This window comes from Choloepus didactylus, chromosome 15 (assembly GCF_015220235.1).
Source record: "Choloepus didactylus isolate mChoDid1 chromosome 15, mChoDid1.pri, whole genome shotgun sequence".
NCBI classification, from domain to species: domain Eukaryota; kingdom Metazoa; phylum Chordata; class Mammalia; order Pilosa; family Megalonychidae; genus Choloepus; species Choloepus didactylus.
The window spans coordinates 8,963,769-8,981,503 of NC_051321.1; the positions used below are offsets into that span (position 1 = coordinate 8,963,769).

Sequence of the window (17,735 nt, forward strand, 5' to 3'; positions counted from 1 at the left end):
GCTTGTTCTCCCCAGGCACTTCTCTCTCTAAGCATCTGGGGGTCCTCTCTCAGCTTCTCTGAGCAAACTTGGGGCAAACTCTGGGCTTCATCTCTTAGCATCTCCAAACATCTTTGTCTCTGTATCTCCAATGGTCTGGGTCTATGTCACTCTTAGCTTCTCCCAGGGGCAAACTCTGGATTACATATCTTAGTTTCTTTCCAAAATGTCTCTCTCAGCTTCTCTGAGCTCCTTCTCTCCATGAGCTCTCTTAAAGGACTCCAGTGATCTAATCAAGACCCACCCTGAATGGGCGGGGTCCACAGCTCCATGGAGATGATCTAATCAAAAGGTCTCACACACAGTTGGAAGAAGCATTCACTCAAAACATTCCACCTAACAAGGTTGGATTAAAAGATCATGGATCTTCTGGGGTCTGTAAGTTTCAAGTCGGCACAGATGCCAAGAGGTCTAAGGTGTGATCTTTACCTCCAAGGAGTCAAGACAGGGCAGAGAACAAGGTGTGCAACTTCAAGATTGGGGACTAAGTGTGCCAATGAGTGACAGAGATATAAATGCTGTAGGAGCACAGCTAAGTGGACAGACCATGGACTATAGGGAGCAGCAGTGGTTTTGAAGTAGAGGTGCAGCCTGTGATGGTCCTTGAAGAATGGCTATACCTTAGTTTTGTGCCAAAGAGGATGTGGAGAAGGAGAAGAGTGCTTTTGCCAGCGGTGGTGACCCTGCACAAAATTCTCCCTCTTCTACCAACTCCATATGTGACCTTGGGCAAATCACTTCCCATCTCTAGGACTGTGGTAGACAGATTCATGGCCCCCAAAGATGTCCAAGCCCTAATCCCCAGAACCTGTGACTATGTGACTTTATATGGCAAAAGGACATTGCAGCTGGGATTAAGTTACAGCTCTTGAGATGGGCAGATTATCCTAGTTTATCCAGGTGGCCCAGTGCAATCACCAGTATCCTTATAAGGGAAAGAGGGAGGCAGGCAAGCCAGAGAAAGAGATGGGGGGACAACAGAAGCAGAGGTCAGAGAGAGAGTTTGGAAGATGCTACACTGCTGGCTGTGAAGATGGGAGAAGGAGCCCTCAGCCAAGGAAGGTGGCCAGCCTCTAGAATCTGGAAAAGGCAAGGATATGGATTCCCCCCAGAGCCTCCAGAAGGAATGCAGCCCTGCTGATCCCTTGATTTTAGGACTTCTGACATTTGTGTTGCTTTAAGCTATAAATATGTGGTAATTTGTTTCAGCAGCAATAGGAAACTAATACAAGGACTCAGACCCCTCACCTGAAAAATGAGTTGTTGGTCTGAGATGGCAAATCTCTTAAGAATGGACCACTGATGGACTGAGACCTGATCCAAAAATCCAAGACCTTTCTTTGGATCCAATGAGTGAAGGGCAGAATATCAGTTAGGGTTGCATTTGGTGGCATGTAACAGAAATGCAACGGTGGTTATGCAACCAAATAGGGGTTACTTTTCCTCCTCAAACAGGAAGCCAAGAGGAAGGCAGCCCTGGGACCATCTGAGACCTGGTTACTTCTATCTGTCTACTCCATCATCCTTGGTATGGAGAGTTCCCTCTCATGCTTGTAAGATGCCTGCTGTACCCCCGGGGCACCAGGTCTTCACTTCAGGCAAGAAGAAGGGGAAGGAGAAGGGCAAAAGGCACGTGATAGCTGAGTTTTGCTCTTTACACCAGGAAAACCAACATTTTCCTAGAATCCTTATTTACATCTCTGGGTCAGAGCTAGTCATGTGGCCAACCCTAGCTGTAAGGGAGCCTAAATAATTGAGGCTTTTAGCTGGGCATTTGCCACTCTGAATGAAATCTGGGTTCTGTTGGTAAGAAAAAAGGGGGAGAACAGGGAGGCAAAGGCAGGCAATGCCAACGACTTTCCTTTTAAGTGTGACCAATGTCTACTTTCTAATAACCCACTGGGTGGGTTATGGAGGCCAACTAAAATATGGAACCTGTCAACTTAGGCGAGTGCATTATCAGAGCTTCCTGAGGACTCCAGCATTCCACTGAGAAATGTAACTGCCAAAGCTGCTACTGTGCTGGCCCAGTAGTTGAAGTTTCAGAACAGTCTGGTAGGAGCCCTTGTATATCAGTGTGTACTCACTATCGCCTTGGATTTGTCATGTTTACTGTTATTCTTGCTTTTTAATGATGAATTCCTAAAAGGTTAGTTTTAGTCTGTTTTTAATTGTTTGATTAATACTACAGTGTGCAGCTTGCATATTTTCATGAACATGCTTTGGGCCTGTTATGTTTCCAATAACAAATCTACAAATCATATCTGAATTTCAGCTTAAATATGAATCCATCCAGTCCTCTGTTGCTATAGTAGATGCATGTAATAATCCTTCCAGATTTGCTTGTATTAGCCAGATCTCTTTGGGTTGCCAGTGACAAAAACCCAATAGCAAATGGCTTCAATTTAAAAGGAACTTATTGGCTCGCATAACCAGATAGTCCAGCAGTTGGTAGCTTCAGGCATGGCTGGTTCTAAGGTTCAGCTGATGTCACCTGGGTGCTCTGACTTGCCACTTCCCACTTGTGCTCTCCTCTGTGAGTTGGTTTTGTTCTCTCCCACTATGTTGGGGCTTTCTCCTGGCAGCTAGGAGAGAGCTACAGGACCTCCGGGCTAAAGAGTATCAAATAAGCCACATGATAAATCACCTCTTCCTCAACTTGATCCATCAGTTCCAGGAGAAACTCTTGGGTCAGTGGCTGCCCCGTCCCCATCCCTGTGTTCACAGGCTGTGGTACTCTGATGACCCCACTTGACTCATGTGCCCCTACCAGGGCTGGGGAATGGAAGCCCCCACGACCACATGGAAGAGGGGAGAAGAAGTCCCCCAACAAAAAGCAAGGCACTGTAACCAGAAGAGGGAAGAGACATTTTGCATGCAAAAATAGCACGTGCCAGTTACCCACAGGGATCCTGCATTCTTATCATCAAAGTCTTTCTTCCCAGATAGGGCCTTGTGTGCCAAGGGCCTTCTGTTTTATTGCAGTTGGCCATACTCAAAAAAATTAGAAATCCATTGGTCTAGAAGTGCTTCTCAAACTTTAATGTGCTTTAGAACCACCTGGAGGGTTTGTAGAAACCCAGATTGGGATTGAGGAGGGCTGGAATGGCCTAAGAATTTGCATTTCTCCTAGTCTCCCAGGTGATGGTCTTCAGATCTTGTGCTGGTTTGGATGTGTTATATCCCCCAAAATGCCATGTTCCCTACTGCAATCTTGTGGGGGCAGAAGTATTAGTGTTGATTAGGTTGGAATCTTTGGATTGGGTTGTTTCCATGGAGATGTGACCCACCCAACTGTGGGTAATACCTTTGATTAGATTATTTCCATGGAGGTGTGGCCTCAAACCATTCAGTGTGGGTCTTGATTAGTTTACCAGAGCCCTATAAAACCTCAGACAGAAGGAGCTAAGTATAGCTGCAACTTAGAGAGACATTTTGAAGATGGCCGATGACACTTTGGAGAACACCATTTTGAAACACAACCTGGGAGCAAGCAGATGCCAGCCACAGCCTTCCCAGCTAACAGAGGTTTTCCAGATGCCAATGGCCTTTCTCCAGTGAAGGTACCCTATTGCTGATGCCTTACCTTGGACACTTTATGGCCTGAAGGCTGTAACTTTGTAACCAAATAAACCAAACCAAATAATGACTTTTTATAAAAGTCAATCCATTTCTGTTTTTTTTTGCAAAATGGCAGCATTAGCAAACAGGAACAGACCTGCTTTGAGGAGCACTGAACTAGACCAGTGTTTCTTCAACTTTAAAGTGCACGGGATCACACCCTATACAAAAATTAAAGTGGATTAAAGACCTCAATATAAGAGACAGCACCATAAAATTCCTAGAAGATAATGTAGGGAATCATCTTCAAGACCTTGTGTTAGGAGGTGACTTCTTAGACCTTACACCCAAAGCACAAGCAATGAAAGAAAAAATAGATAAATGGGAACTCCTCAAAATTAAAATCTTCTGTACCTCAAAGGAATTTGTCAAAAAAGTGAAGAGGCAGCCAACTCAATGGGAAAAAATATTTGGAAACCATGTATCTGAGAAAACACTGATATCTTGCATATATAAAGAAATCCTACAACTCAATGACAGTAGTACAGACAGCCCAATTATAAAATGGGCAAAAGATATGAAAAGACATTTCACTGAAGAGGAAATATAAATGGCTAAAAAACACATGAAAAAATGTTCATCTTCACATGCTGTTAGGGAGATGCAAATTAAGACCACAATGAGATATCATCTCATACCAATTAGAATGGCTACCATTAAACAAACAGGAAATTACTAATGCTGGAGAGGATGTGGAGAAATTAGAACTCTTATTCATTGTTGGTGGGACTGTGTAATGGTACAGCCACTCTGGGAGACAGTCTGGCGGTTCCTTAGAAAACTAGATATCCAGTTACCCTTCAATCCAGCAATTTCACTTCTCGGTATATACCCGGAAGATCTGAAAGCAGTGACATGCACAGATATTTGCACATCGATGTTCACAGTGGCATTATTCACGATAATGGAGATGGAAACAATCCAAATGCCCTTCAACAGATGAGTGGATAAATAAAATGTGGTATATTCACATGATGGAATACTACACAGCAGTAAGAAGGAATGAGGTCATGAAACATATGACAACATGGATGAAACTTGAAGACATAATGCTGAGTGAAATAAGCCAGACACAAAAAGAGAGATACTGTATGTTACCACTAATGTGAACTCTGTGAACAATGTAAAATAAATATTTTATTTTTAGAATGTAGGGGACATAGAGATAGATAGCAATTAGTGAAGGGGGGGTACGATAATCTAATAACAGATAAACTATTGAGGGTAATCTCAATGTTATGGGACTGCTCAGGAATGATTATGGTTTGCAGACTTTCTTGGGTAGGGTAGGATCATGTTGGAAACAATGTAGTTATTTTAGGTTATTTGTTTTTCTTATTCCTTTGTTTTGTTAGGGTTTGTTAATTTTCTTAGGGTATGGTAGGGACATATTGGAAGCAAAGTATTTATTTACGTTATTTGTTTTTCTTAATCCTTTGCTTTGTTTTGTTTGAAATGTTGTGGGGTTTTTGTTGTTGTTTGTTTGTGGGTTTGTTTTAATTTTTCGATAAATAAAGTTAAAAATTTTTTTTAAATAAAAAGATCTTGGGAGAGAGAAGAGAAATTTTAATGATTGTTCTCTGTACGGAAAAATCAACCCCAAATAAAGTTGATGAAGTAGACTCTTAAGTCAAGAAAGAAAAAACAAAAACAAAAACAAAATAAAACCTAAAGTGCACAGGAATTACCTGGGGACCTGATTAAAATGCAGATTCTGATTCAATAAATATGGGGTGGATCCTGAGAGTCTACCATCTCTTAGCAAGCTCCCAAGTGGGCTGGTACTTCTGGTCTACACACCACACTTTGAGGGACAAGGGTCTAGATTTAGACTCTAGAATGAGCCTGATGCCCCTGGCAGCTCCACTGCTCTATGATCCTTTGATTGTTTTTTTCCTGAAATGAGATCACTCTGCAGACAGCATGTTTGAGACACTGGCCACATGCATGTACGTCGTTAATAGAGGTGCTGATTGTCTCGGCTGTAAATGATGCTCATTGTTTGCTCCCCTACCACCACGACTTCTTTCTGCCACTGCTTGGCGCTCTCTCTTAGCAGGGCAATGAGGTGAGGCTCAGGCCGTCTGCTCAGTTCCCTTTGAGCAACCTGGGCAGAGGTTGGATGGGAGAGGCCCCTGCAAGTAATGCTTTCCCTGGATCTCCATTTCTTTGGCCTGTTTAGCCATGGAGCCTCTTGTTTCCTGTTAGTACAGAGAGTGGGGAATTAGTGGATTTAAATAAGTATGCAGAATTTTTCAGGATCTGGCATCAGCACACTCACAGGAGACCCTTGTTATTGAAGGGACAATTTGCAAATGTGTGGAGAGGGCAAAGGGAAAGCAGCAAAGAATAGAGAAGGACTCCGAGGCTAGCAGCAGTAGAATCTTCACCACCCCTAGGCCTGAGAAGTTCTTACTGCAGCCCCAGAAGATCTACAGCTACAGCTGTGGAGGAACCAGCACTTTTGGTGGAGGGATACGGCCACAGATAACCCATGGTCAGCAGGGAGGGAATAAATGATCTCTTTCCTCCTGTACTTTTGCCTCCTGCTGGTGCTTCCCATTGGCTGAACTCAACTGGAAGGCAGAGGGCAGGGAGCCCTCTGATGCAAGTCAGCCTCAGTGGCACAGAGCAGGGTAGAGAAAGATGGAGAACATCTGGAGAAGAAAACAGGGAACGTCCAGCATCGCTGCCTATTTAAACTACCAGAACGTCCATGATGACCATCTAATTAAGTGCGTAAGTTCCAGTTATCTATTGTCACATTACAAACCACTGCAAAACTTAGTTGCTTCAAACAACTACCGTTTTATTATTTCTTGTGATTCCATGGATTGGCTGGGCTCAGCTGGGTGGTTCTTTTGCTGCATGTGATGTTGTCTGGGCCTGCAGTCATCTGGGGCTCAATTGGGCTGAAGGCCAAAATCACTTACTCACATGGCCTTCTGTGCCTAAGACGACGTGGAAGTCAAGTGATATTGGTCATACAGGGCCAGCCCAGGCTCAGTGTGGGAGTGGACTACAGGAGGGCGTGAATACTGAGCAGTGTGGTTTATCGGGGGTGGTCAACTTTGGAGACTACCTACCACTACATGTTTCTATCAGAGTGTCAGAAATGCCACACTGGGTTAAATTCATGGTTCTCCTTCCCCTGCATTGGCCTTGTGCAGAGAGCATGTTTGCCCAGCAAGAAGGAGCCACTCAAAAGTGTCAGGATGTTCCACAAGTGCATGACATTTCCCCTAAGTGGGGCAGAGCCATTATGAACCCATATCCATAGCTAAACGTTTCTTGATCTTATTTTTATTTTCAGCCTGTTCAGCCTAAACCAGGTAAAGGGTTTCCAACCATCTGAATCATCCTGTGGAGCTTTGGGTTTCTGCTGTTGAACAGCCGTTTCCTCTGCCCTGCATTCGTCCATCTCATCAACCTGCTGCGCGCCCTGGGGGATAATGGGCACAATGCCGAAGGCCCTGTGGTCCCTGACTTTAAGACAGTCCTCGGAGCAGACGTCTGTATCCCACACGCTGTGATACAGCCTGCACCAGGCAGGGTTCCTTGACTCTGGCTAATTTAATTCCAAATGTGTGGGAGATGGATGTGGGGAGGAGAGTGGAAAGGATAGAAGGCAGTTTATAGAATCAAAGGAAATGCTGGAAGCCAGGCCTCAGAAAGGACGGCCCCGGCAGCTCTAGGGTGGGGAATGCAGACACTTTCTCGAGGGTAGCGCTGCTGGGTGAAGTAGCTCCACCCGAGGGTCAGCGTTGCAGATTCCCAGGGGACAGAGGGTGCGATTGGTCCTTCAGGAGCACACGCCCACCTGTGGGCTAGGGAAGGCCATGGCCCTCGATTTTGACCGTCCTGACCCTACCACAGATGAAGGTGGGCAGGGAAGGGACTGCAGAGCAAAATCAAAATACTGATCCCAGGGAAGGGGGAATGGGCGCTGATCAGACAAAACTAGGGGAAGGCAAGTCCAGGTCGGCTTGGGGAAGTCAGGGAAGGCCCCACAGGAGAAAGGACCCGGGGACAGAGAGGCTTGAAGATGGAAAGAAGTTTCCCAGATTCCCCATCAAAGTGCGGAGGAGTTTTCATCAGGATGCAGTGAGGCTCCCAGGGAGGGAAGAAGGTAGCTGGGGCAGCAGCTGGTGCCCACTCACCTGTCTGCCGTCTTTTGGCCTTCCCACTTGTGCTTCACTTCTGTGCTGTTCTAACTTTCCCAGCTCCCAGCAAGGCTCCACTTCCTCATAACTTTTGGACTCACGTGCCCTCTCGAGGGTAGCCAGTCCATCTCCAACTTTCCTTGCCCCTTCAGCTCAAGCCCCCACCGCTGGCAGGACCCACCCCCCTTGGTCTTAATCCAGACCCCTGGGAGAAGAACTGAGTGGCTCAGCTGGTTGAACCAGCCCAGACCCGCCTGGTCCTTGGGCTGCCCACGAATAGGCCACCCTGTGCCACCCCCCACCCTGGGCACTGCCCATTCCCAGGGTCTGGGGCCTGAGGCCAAGTCTCTGGGAAGACAGCGTGCATGGGGCAGGGGCCCCACATGCGTCTCAGATGGAGCATGGCCTGCCTGGGGACCAGGCTGCACATGCATCCAGGTGAGACCTCGAAGGACCTCATCCACTGCTGAGGACACTGAGTCTCCATCCCACAAACCACAGTGAGCCATCAAAACGCTGTGAGCAATGAACGAGACGGTCACGCTTGGCTCGTGCACAGCTGAGGTCACAAAGTCGTGATCCATAGGCATGTTTTTGAATTTTTATTTTTAAATGCAATTTTATTGAGATATATTCATACACCATGCAATTCATCCAAAGTGTCAATCAATGTCTTGCAGTATCACTGCATAGTTGTGCATTCATCACCACAATTAATTTTAGAACATAATCACTACTCCAAAAACAAAAAAGAAAACCCCAAACACCCATACCCTTATCCCCCCTATTACTGACCCCTAGTATTGCTGTGGTACATTTGTTACTGTTGATGAAAGAATATTAAGATGACACTGTTACCTATAGTCCATAGTTTACAATAGGTACATTTTTTCCCTTATACTCCTTTATTGTTAACTCTTTGCAATAATATTCATATTTGTTCTAGCTCATGAAAGACCTTTTTTTATATTTTTACTGTTAATCACAATTATTGTCAACCGCAAGATTCACTGTATTACATATTCCCATGTTTTAAACTCCAGCTTTCCTTCCGGTGACATACATGACTCTAAACTTCCCCTTTCAACTACATTTACACACAATATGGCACTGTTAATTATATGCACAATAACGTACTATCATCACCTCTATCCATTTCCAAACGTTTAAGTTCAAAATTTAGTTAAAAATTCTGCACATATTAAGCAACTGCTCCCTGTTCTCTAGCCTCATTCTATCTCCTGGTAACCTATATTCTAGATTTTATGTCTATAAATTTACATATTATAATTTTGTTCATATTAGTGACGTCATACGATATTTGTCCATTATGTCCTAACATAATGTCCTCAAGGTTCATGCCTATTGTCGCGTGCTTAGGACTTCATTCCTTCTTCCCGCTGAATAATATTCCGTTGTATGTGTGTTCTGCATTTTGTTTATCCATTCATCAGTTGAAGGACACTTGGGTTGGTTCCATTTCTGGGCAATAGTGAATACTGCTGCTATGAACATTGGTGTGAAAGTGTCTGTGCACAGGTGTGTTTCTGATGTTCCACTTTTAAACATTTTGAATTGGTCACAGCATTTAAAATCCCAATGTCCAGCTTCTTGTGGACAATACAGATATCAGGCAGTGCTGGCCAGCAGCCCTGCAAGGTCACTGTCAACCTGTGCAGCAGCAGGGTTGCCGTGAGATGTAAAGGGACACTCCAGCCTGCCATGGTTCTTGCCCAGGTGGCTTTGCTCGTTTAGGCCACAGCCTGGCCCTTAGAGGGTTGGAATTTGCACACTCATGCGAGGTAGAGAGACTGGTGTGACAGCAAGTCCAGGGAAGAGACGATGAAGGCATGAAATGTGGGTACTGAGAGGGCTCCGACATCTACCTGGTAGGAACCACCTAACAATGACAAATCATCCTGCTCCCCATTCTATGGGGAAGCCTGCATCAAGCACCTGCAAACCTCTGCCTGCCTCCTGGTCGTTCCTCCACCAGTGCCTCTCTTTAGTCCAGCATTAAAGTGACATGCTGCGTTCACTTTCACAAAGAGCCCAGACTGCATTTGTGGCTCTGCTCCTTCTCTCTTCATATGTCCTGTGCTTGTCACTTGATATTTTGTTCCCATTCTCTTTCTCCCAATGACATTTCTCCACTTTTCCAGATGCCCAGAGCAATGTGGATGCCTGGCAATTACCTTCTCAGGCTTCTCCTGGGAATATCTTAAGAACTTCAGACAAAGCTGAATGTAAGAGCTTCCAAAGCTGGATTCGGAACCCTGCACTGCAGCATACATCCAGGCAGTGCTGGCACTTTGGTTATTTTCTCGGAGATCCCCTTACAAATCTCAGCTCCCTGTGAAACTTTGAAGGAAAAACCATTCAACAAATGTCTGAAACTGGCTTTCATCCTGGGACAGGAAGTTGATTTCCCTGATAAGAACCTTACTGGGTTCTGAGATCTGAAATATCACTGCCTAGATTCAAATCACAGCTCCACCACTTCCTCGTGGTGAGGTCTTGGGCAAGTTACTAAACCTCTCTAAGCTCTGTTTTCTTAGCTGCAAATTGGGCATAATAGTGCCTGCTTTACGGGGTCGTGGGGTGGGTTAAATGAAATAATGTGTGCAAAAAGCTCAGCCCAGTGCCTGGCCCAGAGCAAGTGCCCAAGAAAGGATAGCTATGAATACAATTACTTATTATTAATGCTGTATCAATATGTAATTATATGTTATAAATTGCATAATATATAATTATTATATAACATAATTATATTAATATATTAATCCTAATTATTATTGTCAGGGCCAATTAACATGTTTTCTTATTACCAATGTAACCCCTATTGCTTTATCACCTTTGACACTTCCTCTGCATTTCTAAGACAAAAAAGTTGATTGTTTTTTTAACCTGTTGATTTCTAAGAACAAATACTGATTTCTTAAAGTGAAATATGTCGAGTAAACATTTTTCTTTTGGCTGCAGTTGGGGACAACTGAAAAGGTTACACTTTGAACTGATTTTTGACAAAGTCTCTGAGGTGGGTTTTTAAAAAGAAATCCCTGTAAATACCTGAAACTATCAAACTCCAACCCAGTAGCCTTGACTCCTGAAGACGACTGTATAACAATGTAAATTACAAGGGGTGACAGTGTGCTTGTGAAAACCTTGTGGATCACACTCCCTTATCTAGTGTATGGATGGATGAGTAGAAAAATGGGGACAAAAACTAAATGAAAAATAGGGTGGGATGGGGGGATGATTTGGGTGTTCATTTTTACTTTTACCTATTTTTTATTCTTATTCTTTCTGATGTAAGGAAAATGTTCAGAAATAGATTGTGGTGAGGAATGCATAACTATATGATGGTACTGTGAACAGTTGATTGTACACCATTGATGACTGTATGGTATGTGAATATATTTCAATAAAACTGAATTTAATTTTAAAAAAAGAGAGAGAGAGAGGAAAAAAAAGGAATAGTTGTGGTGGAGAATGGTAAATGCTAGCCTTAATCGTAAATGAACTCTCCGGCACCAAGGGACAGAGAGTCAGGTAAACAAACAACTGATTCTGCTCTCAGCAGTTTACTTTTAAAATCAAGCACATCACCCCCTGCCCTTTTTGAGACCAGTGTGCACTGAAGAACATCTTGGGGTCAGCTAGCTGAGGGCACAAGTGAAGGGGACACCCACCCCCATCCCACCTCTGGTGTCTCCGCCTTCCTCACCTAGCTGCATCTTATGAAGCTGTCTCTTTGGCATGGATGTCCTACCCCAAGGGCTGGCTCAAACTGAGGGGTTTTACCTAGAGAATGTGAGTTCTATTTTATTTCAGGAACATCAGATTTTATCTAAGTTGCTTTAACAGGGCTCACAAAAACAGTGCACCCCCCTCCACCTCCGCCTGAACAGCAAATTCTTTCCATTGTTAACCCTGCCCACGTCTGGAGCGTGGGCTGGGGCTCCTCCAGGCTGTGCTGGAATTATCGGCCACTTTGTTTGTAGAATAGCTGGGGCAGCTTGGCACCATCGATTTGCATCAGTGCCTCAGGAGTAGCCTTTGCCTTCTCCTTAAAGATACTATCTAAACTGTGAAATTCATTAAATAGCCTCAGAAATAGATCAGGTTATTTAACACAACATCCCTAATGGTGCAATATCTCAGCTGTCCGCACTGATAGTGAACATTGTCTTGGATGGTGTTATCAGCCCAGGACACCCGCTATGAATATTGATCCCGAGCTTGTTACAGCCATCACTTGCCATCAGTACAGGTCAGGGTTGGAACCAACCTAGCATCAAAGCAATTTAAAGACAGCACTCATGCGGAATTCTAATGCTCATGCTGAAAAAACAAATCAACTCCATGCACGGAGGGAAGGGGGCTTGCTGGCGAGGTATATATTTGCTATGTCGGGATATTTAGGGCATAAATACATGTGTGAGGATGTGAATGAAGCTCCAGCATTAGGGATCAAACACATCGCCAAGTTGTATCTACCCCCTGGTCTCTTCCAGAGCAGGTACCCAGAAAAACAATCCCCCAAAGGCCTCCTCCCACCACCACCACCACCAAATTTAATTTAGCCTGGATGGGGGTTAGGGCTCTCTTTAAGTTGTATGAATAAGTTGATGGGACTTCAAAGTTGATGGGACATGGGAGACACCATGGTGCTTCTTCTGTGTGATCAGTTGCAGAAGCCAAGTACTGAGTGTGAGGTGTCACATAACCTCGTGCTGCACTTAACACACTGATCAGGAGTATAGGAAAAATAAATGGCAATAAAAAGAAGTAATAATTACAAGACACCTTTGATGAAGGAGTTCTTACAGATCCACAGTTTCTAAGAATATGGCCTTTCTGTGCTCTTGACTTTGTCTTCAGTCTGTTTCATCTCGCTTTTTCAGTTCCTTGTGGACCTCAAAGAAGATGATTCATTTAACTCAAAATATTTTGAGGCAATTTATAAAGTGAAGTCAAGTGACCTAGATGTGGGCAGCTCTTGGCTGCCTGGGGTACTGGCCCAGCACGCCATGGAAATGGCCTCAGGGTTTCCTACAGAAGAATGGGTAAAAAGAGGAAACACGGAAAATCACCTTTTTTCATTAAACAGATCTATTCCTAGCTAAAACAAGTGTTTTGCAAAAATATGAATGTGGATGAAAAAGGAAAAACGGGGATTGAGATCATTAGGGAGAGGGGTGAGAAAGGGAAAAGGAAGTTGAAAAAAAAGATCAGGTGAGGACTGGGTGAGAAAGAGTTGTCAAAACAGAAAACAGTACCCTATCTTATTTCACGAGGCGCTGGGACTCCCCATTCAGGTTCCCGGGTGCTGCGGTTTTTCTTTTGGTTTTCACACAGTGTGGATTCCCTTTGGTGGGAGGCAGGTGGTCATCCAGCGAGTTTTGGGCAGGGCACTTCCTTTCCTCAGCTTTAAAAGCACAATCGATCTTCGCTTTAGGACTGGGGCTGGTTTGAATTTCAGCAGGACTTAAAAGTCTGCCGTGAATAGGGCCGCCGCCTTTGGGAGGGGCCCCAAGGTTTGAATGAGAAAAACTACAAGGGGCTGGCCTCTGAGGCCGCCTCCTCAATAACAGATGGGATTAGCAGCCCCCAACACTTTAAAGAGAAGGTTTCTCCTCCTCTTCCTCCTCCTTACCTGCTCAGACAATATTAATGGCCAGATCATTGTTCGGAAACCCCATGGGGCGGGGAAGAAAGGAATGGCGGAGTTGGAGGTGGTTCTGCGTGGAGGGGCTGGGGGATGCCTCAGAAATTGCCTCTGATACAGATGCCTGGGGGCCCCTAGCCTGCAATGTGCTCCCCCAGTGAAAAGGGGGAAAAGAAACGAAAGGATAGGTGTGGATGGTGGGAGCTTCCCCAAATCACTGTTGTTCACCCTCCCAGGGAACTGGAGGGGCAGATGGGGTCATTTCAATCCTAACTGCTCTCTGGCCTTAAATTCAAACCAGACCGGCATCTCTTAACCTTTGCCTTCCTGGGGCTGGAAGGGGATTGAGGGTCAAAGATGCCACCTGATTCCCAGAGACCAAGTTTCTGTTGCAAACGAATCTCTGACTGTGTAGAAGGCCTGAAATGGCACCTGAGGGTCGTTTGTAGGTCACAGCCACCCTCACCCATCGCACCTGGGCCTTGGGCCGGCAGCCCTACCAAGGTGCCCAAAGCCCAGAGGCAGCCTGTGGGGGGGCCTTGGCACCTGCCCGGCACTCCACTGCTCTTCTGATCCGCTTGCCCTATCCGCCTCCCTCCCTTCCCCCCGAAGATAGGAAGGAGTGCAGATGTTGTGCAGAAGTTTCTTCCTCTCTTACCTCCATTTCTCAGACCTGGGTTCGAATCCACCTCTGTCCCCAATTCACTGTCACCTGGGCAAATCACTTCTCCTCTTTGAACCTCAACGTCCTGGGCTTGAAAACTGCCCCGGCCACGCCCACTGCACAGGGATGCTCAGGGAATCAAAGGAGAATTTTGCAAGCCCAAGGGCTTTGCAATCTGTAAACTGAGGACACAGGATTTTTCAGTCTGAGCTGCCCAGGCCTGGGACCAACCAGCCGGGCAGGAGATGCAGTGAGCATTGCCTTGGAGAAGCAATCATTCCTGGCCTCAACTGCATCCCGAATCGAAGCCGGGTCCACCGGGGAGAGAGCAAAAAACCCAAGTCAGAGGTGTGTGCGTGCGTGTATGTGTGCGTGTGTGTGTGTGTGTTGGGGAGATCCACCGGATGGAAGCTTCCCGCTCTTCTCCCTCCGTCCCGCTCTCGCGGACACCCGGAGTCTCTCCGGGTTGGGTGGAGGCTCGCGGAGCCCGCGGCGCTGCCGGGGCGGGAGCCCGCACAGGGTGCCCGGAGGCGCCTGGTGAGTAGAGATGAGGCCACAGAGCGGCGCCCGCAGTCCGGGGGCTTTTCGAGAGCGCCCTACACGTGGTGGGGGCCTCCGACGCGCAAGTGCCAATTGGCTTGCAGCCCCCCGTGGCTCTCTCCCAGCCCCGCCCCCATCCCACATCCCCCATTCCCCATCCCCGGCTTCACTTGGCCGCAGCGACCCTCCACCGCGCTGGAGAGCTGCTGCCAAGCCACAGCCGCAAGGCAAGCCCGAGCGTGGCCATCTCGGACCCCGCGCCGCCCGGCCTCCGGTCCGCGGTTGGCGGGCATGCTGGCATGGCAGGACAGCGGGGCCAAGGCGGCTCCCTCCCACCACAAGATCTCCTTCTCGGTCATGGACATCCTGGACCCGCAGAAATTCACCCGCGCTGCGCTCCCGGCGGTGCGCGCCGCTCCCCCGGAAGCCAAGAGAAGTTTGGAGGCCGAAGCGGGAAAGGACGGCAACCTCGGAGACCCGGCCTGGCAGCGAGAGATCCCTGGTAAGGACGCGAGGCGACTCCCGGCCCCCCGCAGCCCCAGCCCAGATGATGCAGGCTGGTGGCGGGGAATGGGGGACACGGAAGCCAGAAACCAAACGAATGGCCCTTAGCGGCGTCTTTCCCAGAGGGAAAAGGCGCACTGGGTGAGGTGCGAAGTATAGTCCCAGCCACGGTATTGGATCGAGGCTGAGAAGAGACCCCCAGCATCCCAGGGCAGGTACTTGCCACCTATCGCCGGTCACTCCTCACCGCCAAGCGGGTAAGACCCGCGACTGTGATTTCCTCCCGCCCACGCTCATTCATTCATCCGGCATTTAACGCGCCCGCCAGTAACGAAAAACTAAGGAACCTGGGGGTAGACGGCATCATGAACGTCACCCCCATTTTATGGATGAGGGAGCTGAGGCTGTCCCGTGCCCGGGGTGGCGAGGTCAGGATTACGCACCCGGGGCCCAGTCACCAGGACACACCCGCAGACGCACTCCGCCGCCCCGCGCGCTCCTCTCCCAGAGACCCAAATGTTGACTGGGGCTGGGGACAGAGGGTCGGGGCGGAGGCTGGGGGGGGGCGGGTAGCTGGGAGGTATTTTGTCCTTTCTTCTTGAAACCCTTTTTGACTTGCTCCTAACGCTGATGAAACCTGGTGAGTAGTACTGGGAAGTTTGTGGCTAGAAGGAAGAATGAAAGGCAGCAGGACGATGCTGGTTAGAGGGGTGGGCACGAGGTTCCCGGGAGGCAGGCTCAGGACCGGGGCGCAGGTCCCTGGGGACGCTGGATCCCGCGCAGCAACCCCGCTTTGCCCTCTCCAAGTTTGGCGGCGATTGTCTGGGGCTCCGGGAGCCTCTGGAGGCGGAGCAGCGGCCCTGGTAATTGTTCGGATCGCGCCTCCGACGGACCGCGCTCCCCCCACTCCATCCCGGTGATCGATATTCTATTACTGGCGACTGCATATCTCCTGCCCGCAGCTTGCAGGTACCGACTTCAAACCCCCTTTCCCTGTCTGATCCTAATACTGTTCGATTAAAACTTACCTTTAATAGATGACATCTATCGATCCGGCCCGCACAAATCTGAAACTCTATTAACACGCAGGAGAGAGAAGATGGGAGAGGGGGAATTTCACTTTAAAAGAGGGGTGGGGGAGAACTTAACTTCTTTTTTAATTGCTAGGAGTCCCAGACCAAAGGGAGGACTGGGGAGGCACACTCCCTAAACGCACTTGACGTTTCGATATCTTCATATACAATGATCTAACCTATATGGATTGCCCCCTGGGTCACAACCCTTTCTTGATGGGGTAGAGGATGGGGAGGGGGGTCATTCATTCATTCAACATCTCCTCTTGAACGCCTACTAGGTGGCATAAGTGCAGGGGCAAGGGGGCATCGCACTCCTAAACCCCAACTTTGGGGAGACCTTTTGGAGGATGCAGCTGGGATGGAGGGGGAAGGAGCGCGATATGGAGAGAGCGGCGAAGCTGGGGGTTGCAGGAGGTTTGGGGATCCGGACAGGGCGGGTGGTTACGGGCTTCCAGTCACCGCCCCCCTTCTCCCCTAGATGCTGAGGGCGGAGGCCCGGGCGCGGCGTCCCCCCTGGAGGGCTCGGAGGCTGAGGACGCGGAGGAGGACGAGGATGCTGAGGGCGCCGGCCGTCTGGAGCGGGCTGCGCGCCTGCAGGCCGGCCCCGCGCGCTCCCCGGAGGCCCGGGCTGTGGCTCTGGCTGCGGGAGAGCGCAGCGCTGGCGGCGGCGGCGCCGCGAGTTCCCCAGGCTCGCCAGACTCCCCGCGGCCCCGGCGCCGACGTGCAGAGCCCAGTTGCACCAAGCCGCGGCGCGCGCGCACCGCCTTCACCTACGAGCAGCTGGTGGCCTTAGAGAACAAATTCAGGGCCACGCGCTACCTGTCGGTGTGCGAGCGCCTGAACCTGGCGCTGTCGCTCAGCCTCACTGAGACGCAGGTCAAAATCTGGTTCCAGAACCGCAGGACCAAGTGGAAGAAGCAGAATCCGGGCACGGACGGCGCGACGCAGGCAGGGGGCGGTGCGCCCTATCCCGGCGCGCCCGGGTCGTCCACGGCGGCGGCAGCGGGCGGCGGCGGTGCGGGGGCCAGCCCGGGACCACCGGGCCCTGGAGCGCTGCCATTACAGACTTTCCCCTCCTACTCCGCGGCCAACGTCCTCTTCCCAGCCGCTTCCTCTTTCCCGCTGACGGCTGCTGCCGCCGCCGGGGGCCCCTTCGCGCCCCTCCTCAGGCCGTCCTATATGACCCCTTTCTATACCCCGCACCTATGAACGCAGAGACCTTCTGGGGCCCCCACCTCGTCGAGATTAAAGAGTGTGTGTGATTCTCCCTCTCCACCGAGGGGCGCCGCGGCGCAGGGACCGCCCCCTCGCGGCGCACGGGTGTGTGCGCCCCCTTCCCTTCCTGCTACCTGGAGACGCCGCCAGGGGGCCTGGAGAAGCTGCCGGTGGACTCCCAGCCGCGCTCCTTCCTGCCTTGTGGACCATCTGAATCCACGCAATCCACAAAAGGGACTTTA

General features: G+C 48.8%; 1 protein-coding gene across 1 annotated transcript; it reads left to right on the plus strand.

Annotated features, from left to right (window-relative positions):
- The first annotated feature begins 14,989 nt into the window (after positions 1 to 14,989).
- On the plus strand, positions 14,990 to 17,487 carry NKX1-2 (NK1 homeobox 2). Its single transcript, XM_037803797.1, has 2 exons — positions 14,990 to 15,200; positions 16,757 to 17,487. The coding sequence occupies exons 1-2, from the start codon at positions 14,990 to 14,992 to the stop codon at positions 17,485 to 17,487; spliced, it is 942 nt and encodes a 313-aa protein (XP_037659725.1).
- The last annotated feature ends 248 nt before the right edge of the window (positions 17,488 to 17,735 follow it).

Excerpts from the sequence above, each read along its gene's own strand:
- NKX1-2 (XM_037803797.1), top strand. The coding sequence starts at position 14,990 with ATGCTGGCATGGCAGGACAGCGGGGCCAAGGCGGCTCCCTCCCACCAC. Across the intron at positions 15,201-16,756 it reads CTGGCAGCGAGAGATCCCTG|ATGCTGAGGGCGGAGGCCCG; the intron begins GTAAGGACGCGA and ends CTTCTCCCCTAG.